At 44.5% G+C, this 7,444-nt stretch overlaps 1 protein-coding gene across 3 annotated transcripts in view; it reads left to right on the top strand.

Moving 5' to 3' along the window:
- The first annotated feature begins 242 nt into the window (after positions 1–242).
- Positions 243–7,444, top strand: part of TXNDC11 (thioredoxin domain containing 11) — a 26,996-nt gene continuing 19,794 nt past the window's right edge. Inside the window, exons 1-4 of one of the 3 annotated variants that reach the window (XM_040079101.2) lie at positions 283–388; positions 4,842–4,916; positions 5,205–5,421; positions 6,148–6,245. In XM_040079101.2, the coding sequence (XP_039935035.1) occupies positions 306–388; positions 4,842–4,916; positions 5,205–5,421; positions 6,148–6,245 (473 nt within the window). In that variant the 5' untranslated portion in view covers positions 283–305. Of the gene's footprint in view, positions 389–4,841; positions 4,917–5,204; positions 5,422–6,147; positions 6,246–7,444 lie in introns of those variants that run through there. The other 2 variants (XM_040079102.2, XM_058422600.1) reach the window with 2 other exon arrangements.

Below are 7,444 nucleotides of genomic sequence, written 5' to 3'. Positions count from 1 at the left end.
TCCGGTGCCGGGCGCAGGAGGCGAGCTCGGCGCTCCCCGTGCCGGTTTTCCGGGCGCCGCGGGCGGGACGCGGAGCGCCGGGCCGGCCGTGCGCCTGCTCGGGCGGGCGGACGTGGCGGCGGCGGGTTGGCGGATGGAGCGGCCGCCCCGCCCGGCCCGGCGCGCCTCACGGGCGGGCGCTGGGAGACGTGTGCGAGCGGGAGCGGCCCGGGCCTCGCGGCCCTGCCCCCGTCGGCCGGGCCATGTCGGTGTGCGGCGGCCCCGGCGACGCGGCGGCCCCGCGGCTGCGGCCCCGCGCTGCCCTGATGGCGCGGCGGCCCGAGCTGCTGTGCGGCGCGGCCATCGTGCTAGGCTGCGCCTTCCTCGTCGCCCTCAAAGTCACCTGCAGGTACCGGCGGGGGAGCGGGCGGATCCGGGGTTCGGCCGGGGGGGAGCGGCCGCCGGCCCGCCGCCGTTCCCAGAGGCGGTGCTGCTGCGGAGCCCGGCGGGCCGGGGTCGCCTCCGGCGCCGTGTACCCGCTGCGGCCGGGCCGCGTCAGGCACGGGAATCCCCGGGCTGGGGGACGGATCCTCCGCCCGGGCCCCACCACATGCGGTCCCCAAGGCAGCTCCGACCGGTACCGTGTGCCCCTCAGCGGGATAGCAGCGGTGCCGCGAGGCGGGCAGGGGCGATAAGAACGTGGGTGGGAAGGGAGCAGCGTGTTCTAAGAGACATCTGTCCCACTAGAGGTGTCGTGCTGTGGCGGCAGATTGGCGGGGGCGCCTGCTCCTGAGGGCAGTATCAGGATATGCAGGGCAGTGTCTGAGGATAAACCAGGCTCTGCTCCCCGGGGCCCAGGAATAGGACAGGAGGCAATGGGCAGGAAGGAACTGCTGCTCGGGAAGTTCCACCTGAACATGAGGAAGAACTTCTTCACTGTGAGTGACCGGGCACTGGGACAGATTTTCCAGAGAGGCTGTGGAGTCTCCCTCGCTGGAGGTATTCCAGAACCATCTGGACACAATCCTGTGCCGTGTGCTCTGGAATGACCCTGCCTGAGCGGGAGGTTGGACCAAAGTACCTACTGTGTTCCCTTCCAACCTGACCCGTTCTGTGGCCCTGTGACAGGCACGTTGTTGAGCTGGGGCTGCTTTTGCTCATCTCCAGAGGTGACTGGGACCTGGCGCTGCTGCAGAAGGGCCGAGGGGGCTCTGGGTCATAGCCCTGCCCTCAGCGCTCTTGGCGTCGGCAGGGGCCAAACGAGTCTGTCCTGGCCCATGTTTTGATGTCATCATCCCCCTTTGCCTTCCGACAGAAAGATGTTTTGTGGTTTCCCTGCCAGTCTGGTGGTGCTCCTCTTGGAAGCTGGAACTCCCTTCTTTGCGAAGGACTCTCCAGTTCCTGTTTGCTCAGGGCTGGTGTACGTGGAACCAGGAGATGTTTGTGCTGGAGGGACGGGGAGCAGCGGCAGTGAACGGTGGGCAGGGGCTGCTCGGTGCTGGAGCCTAAACCAGGGTCTAAATCTTCTGGATGGGTTTTAGGTCAAGGTGACTGTTATGTGCTCCAGGTCATACTATATTAAGAACATTTACTGCTCTTGGGGTTTAATTTTGAGATTAGGAGACGGTTACAAGGTACTGATTATGTCCCTGTTCCACAGTATCTGACAAATTTTTGTTCCATTAAACACTTGATTCACAGGTAGTGCTTCTGAAAAATGCTAGGGCCTTCTTTGCTTACCTGTCCACAAAGGGTGTATTACTTGAATCAGAGTGAATTTTAAGTCTATGAATGAGTGCCTCTGAGTAGCTGTGCCTCCATTCCAGGAGACTGTATTTCACAGTGACTAGATAATGTAGATGCAATTGTAAAGCTCTTGCCATATTTCAGAATGTATGGTGAAGAATTTCTGAACATAGTCACCTCCCTGGTGTTACATTACTAAGAAAATAATACTTTTTTTATACTTACAATGATGCTTCCTGCTCTTCTCTATTTAAAACCTGCATATTCCTCTCATTTTACTGCTAGCTGTGTTTGAAAGCTCACAAATGGAATGTGTTTGGAATGTGGTTCTCACCACCCTGTAGTCTAGAAGTTTCATTAAAAGGGTTCAACTTTTCAGATTGTAGTTAAATACTCAAACTAATATCAGATGCGTATTCCCTGTTTGGTTGCTGTCAGAAATATAGAAAATTCAGGTGTAAAAATTCCTTGTGTAATCTGGAGCATGGTTAATTGCACATGTTAACTATAAATACAGGACATAGTTTCTCACCACATGTCAGTGTGATTTACTAGCAAGATATTGTACCAGGGTATAGGTATTACTGATGCCTTAAGTTTTAGCTTTCATGTATTTCAGATTCTGTGCTGCCTAGGGGTGTAGTTCTGAGCCTCTCATTCAGTGCCAGTGAGCTCTCTTCACAGAGCAGGGAGACAAAACAAATCCTTTCCCTGCTGAGGACCCAGGACAACTTTCAGGCCCAACAGCACAAACAACAGGGGACTGAAGGGAGGAACAGAACGGATGAGACCTCACAACATGAAGTTGTAATTGGACAATTAAACCCCAATATGCAAATGGCCCAAAACTTATAAAAATGTAAGATCTCGTGACCAGTCAGCCATTTTGTGACCGTTCTTGGTTCATCTTGGGTGTAGCCCTGGTCAGGTTCCTGTCCTGCCCAGGGTGGATCCTGGAGGCCTTTCAGTAAATATCTACTTTATTCTCTAGTTCTGTCCAGTCTCTGTTTCAGGTCAGCCTTCACAAGGCATCACTACCACTGCTCTTACAATGTATAACTTTTGAGATCAATGGAGAAAAAGTACGGAAAGGGAAAATTCGTGTATTACGAGGCAGTCCATTAGTGAGATCTGAAGTCTTACAGGTTTATAGTGACTCAAGGAATAGCCAAATGAGAGCTGACCTAGCATGGGTTGTTACGTGGTCTGGAGCTTGAATTATTTCTGGCACTATGCAAATGTCTTTGAGATAACCCCACTCTCAGGGTTGTGCAATCGAAGGGGCTGCTGGTCCTGTTGGCACTTGCATCTGCTTCCCTTTATTACCAGGGTGTTCTCATGGAAAGTTTAAGTTTTTGTAGGCTCTGGCAGCAGCTAAATAACACAATCGGTGTTTTAATAAACAGTTTGTGATTATTATGTTTGTGTAATCATTTCTTACATAATGCTCAGTTTATATGTGTGTAAATTTTAGGGGTTTTCTTAGGGAAATTAGGATATTCTATTATATGTTTGGTATTGCAGAGGAAGATACTATTTAGCAAATCTCCTTAAGCAGCTGTTAACTGTTGATTTATTATGTTTTGGCTTTTAATAATTACTGGAGTTTTAATCATATTTGAAGGTAGCTGTGTAGTTCCTGACTCACTCATTTCACGGGACATCTACTGATGTGTTCTACCCGTTCTTGCAATTTGGAGCTAATTTGTTATCTAATTTTTAAGTCTTACGCTGTAATTCTTGAAGCAGTCATTCATTCTCTTTTGGGTGAATTCAGTAGAGGAAGCAGAGGTTTTAAACATATTGAGGTTGTCTGTTTTCATTAAACTAGATGGAGAGGAGAAATTCTAGCTGCTGTCTCTGAAACAGTGTTGTGCTTTCAGCAGCTGATCAGCCTGTGTGTGCCAGAGCTCACACTGGAGCTGTGTCCTGTCCAGCTGGCAGGCAGAAACCTTGGGAAGAAGCTGCAGTTTGGATGAGGTCCTGGAGTGGCAAGGAACCAGAGGGGTTGGTTGTGAGGTGACTGAAGAACTTAAGGGTTGGGAAGGAGATGCTTGAGTTGGTGGTTGGGGGAGAAGGGAAGGAACACAGGTAGAAGTCCATAGAAGAAAGTAGATTTTTGACAGTCTATGTAAAAACATAATATGAGTGGAGGATTTAATGAATTATAAGCAGGAAGAACCATTTAGCATTTTCAAAATTCTGAATTTTTGAATATTTGATTTTGAAGCAATTTTCTCTTATATACAAATTAAGAATTTCTATAACTTGTGATATATATCGGGGGCAATTCTAAAATGTTAAAGTGAGTAGCCTGAAAATGAGAGAAGAGATACAATACAGTTTTTTGCTGTATTATAAAGACAAAAGTACTTCTTAAAAACTAGATAGATGGTAAAGTTTGAAAGTGTGGCAGAGTTTTTAGGAGGTTGCTTAATATATGAGTTTGACAGTATCACAATTACCAAAATTTTAACCTGAGAAGGATCAAATATCAAGATAAGATTTTTGTATTAGCTTTTTATTGCAACGAAGTAAAAGAAATGCAAAGTCTTTCCTAAAACTTCCAGCCCCACTACGAACCATGGCAAAATTGAGCATGACAGTGTTGTCCGGTTTTCAGTGTAGCTTACTTTAGTGTAAATATAGCTAGTGAAAAAATTTAAAATGAAGACAATATAAAAAAGAGCATGATCATTCACTTGCATTTAAGGCAGATTATACCATAGCAACTTCTGAATACTTTGGAAGTCCCAAATTCTGGATTGTTTGATTGCTGATTGGATAGAAAGGGTTTCTTGAGTATTTGGTTTATGTTCTTTTCATTACTTACTGGCCAATTTAATTTCTCTTAAAAAACTTCATCTGTTGTAATCTCTTTAAATTTAGACTCTATTTGTTGATGCTGTCCTTTCATTGTTGTGCCCTGAACAGTTTGCAGTTCCTGCTCTGACCAGTAAAACAAACTAACGCGCATTTATATATCTTTTCCTAATACAGTATAAAAGAAGGGAAATATAGAATACCGTAAAACAAAGCATAAGGCAGGGTAATATGCTTGTTTATATAAACAACACATCACAAAACTTTATGACCAGTATCTCTTTTCTTATCAGGGTGCTGTTACCTAAAGTACAAGCATTAAAAGAGGATGAGGCCAGGGAAGAAATCAAAAGAAATCACTCTTCCTGGTAATTTTATGCTCTACAGCAACCAACCGTAAGAGTGTGAGCTAACATACCCATAAACACGGTGCTTGGTATCAGTGTGACTTTCTAAAGCTTGTGAGGGTGATCTTCAGATTTTTTTAGGATTTTGTGAAACTAACTCAGATAACATAAATTGTAGTTGTTTTGCATCAATTTCTAAAGTTTCGTCATTGCATGACTTTTGCTAAGAATAAAACTTAGGGCTTTGGGCACACTTTTTTAACTACTGCTGTACAGTCTCAGTAGCCACTCTTAATTTTCTTCCTGCAGCCGAGCAAAGGATGTAACAATGCCAGCGAAGCTTCCAGTGAATTTTTTCTCCACGAGATCTCCAGTGATTGACCTTTTTCGGGGGCAGTTAGACTATGCAGATCAGCTCCGTCAGGATTCAGAGATTGTGCTGTATTTCTTCTACGCACCGTGGTGCGGGCAGTCCATTGCAGCAAGAGAAGAAATAGAACGTGTGGCCAGCAGATTGTCAGACCAGGTAACTCCAGAGAAGATACCAATCTTAAACATGACCTGATAGCTTTTCGGTGTCCAAGCTGATGCTGGTTTCTGTCTTCTCATGGGAAACAGTAGGATTGAATGCTCATGTTTTAGGGAAACTCATCACTCAGCTTAATTTTAATTTAGCATACAGTGTGGTCAAATAAATTGAGACAGCCTCTCATTCCTGCTCAGTTGTCTGTTATTTCTGCTTTTGAATGGGGGAGCCTACAAGTTTCTTGTTGTAAAGTGTTTTCAGATTTATTCATCTGCCTTCAGACAGAAATTCGACAGAATCTGCTCCCAGTTCTGGGATCCTTGGAGACACTGGTAATCATACAAAGATTGTAACCGTAGCACTGGTTTCCAACAGTTGGGTGCCTGTGAGCACTTCACAGGTACCACTGTCCTAAACCTCCACTTGTTGAGCTCCACTCTGCAGAAAAAGTAATTAATGTGGGTTGTGATTCAATTAATAAACTTGAAGTATTTAGACTAAGAAGCGTAAAAGCTAGAAAGAATAGTGACCAAAAAGGATTGCTGTTGGAAAATTACAAAAAGAACTTTTTAAAAAGTCTGTCTGTGACAGATGTAGAATACTGAGTTGAAAAGGCCCTGAAAATATCAGATGAAATGGATTGGAAAAAGTACATCAAGTACATCTTGGATAAAATAGGTCACAGTAATGTACTTTGTTAGCTGTGAATTTTTCCCTGCTTTGCAGGTGCTGTTTGTGGCTCTAAATTGCTGGTGGAACCAGGGGAAATGCAGGAAGCAGAAGCATTTCTTTTATTTTCCTGTGATACACTTGTACCATCGGAGGTAAGATATCATGTGTACAGTCTAGGTTTTTTATTGTTGTTTTGGGAAACAGAGGTATCATATAAAGTGCTGCATTTTGGAAATGTTACATTTCTGGCTTCGGTAAATTGTTTTTGGGTAGATTCTAGGTGAACTCAGCTACTCAAGTGCCAGGCGGGGCTGTAACTGTCAGTTAAATGACATGCTGGGCAATTCTTCATAATTATGTAAATTTTGGGTTGCCTGTGCATCTCCTGGAAGTTCTGCCTCTAATGAAAAGAATTCGGAGTTACATATTAATTTCCAATGTTTGCTTGCTCTGTGGATGGATTGTAACAACCAGTCCTAATTTATGACAGCATTAAAGAATGTACCTAGGGATTGTTGAAATTAGTGGAATTTAAATGTGTATTTAAATTGCACTACATACTGAAGACCTTGTTCTAATTTTGAACTCTGCACTTACTTTTTTATTCCCACAAAGCTAAGACAGCATTGTATAAAATTTAAGATAACCTCACTTTTTAGTATTTGTATGTATTATCCTTTTTTTTTTTTCCCCTTTGTGTGGAGCAGAAGGTAAGGAAACACAGTTTCTGACACTACATAAAAGCATTTACGCCTTGTATTTTACTTTGTATTTTTCTAGTCTTGAACTGCAGCTCTCTTTCATTACAGAGGCTGATTTTGTTTTTGGGGGGGAATTTGCAATTATGCATTGAGGGGGAACAGTCCTGGTCTTTTTTGGCTGAACTTGTAATAGACACAGGACACTGGCATAATTCAAACAGTAATAAAAGAAGCCTGCAATCCCACTGGGATGTACATTGGCTGAAACTTTCTTGACCTTGAAATTACAACGCAGTAGGTGGATGTACTTGGTGTCATCAGTAACCTTAAACAGAGTTATAACAAGATGAGGTGTAATTCCCTATTGATACTTCATTAAATCCTGAAGGGCAGTGCACCCCTCATGCCTGAGATTCTAAACCTCACATGTGGTGCCCTGGGCATGTGACAAGTTGAGCAGTGAGTACTGCTGTGAAGACAGAGGTTTGTAGTAAACAGATGTAGGTTGTAGAATGATCTAGGGGGCTTTAGGAGACCATTTTGAAGCACCTCAGTACAGGTATCTCAGTGCGAGTTGGGTTATTTCCCAGTGTGTCTGTATGTGCAAGCTGTATTAAAAACATATCACATGAAATCCTTCAGTGGAAATG

The sequence above is a fragment of the Hirundo rustica genome, chromosome 15 (genome assembly GCF_015227805.2).
Source record: "Hirundo rustica isolate bHirRus1 chromosome 15, bHirRus1.pri.v3, whole genome shotgun sequence".
Classification (NCBI taxonomy): domain Eukaryota; kingdom Metazoa; phylum Chordata; class Aves; order Passeriformes; family Hirundinidae; genus Hirundo; species Hirundo rustica.
Note: the sequence above shows the minus strand (reverse complement) of the source record. Positions and strands in the feature narration are given on the sequence as shown.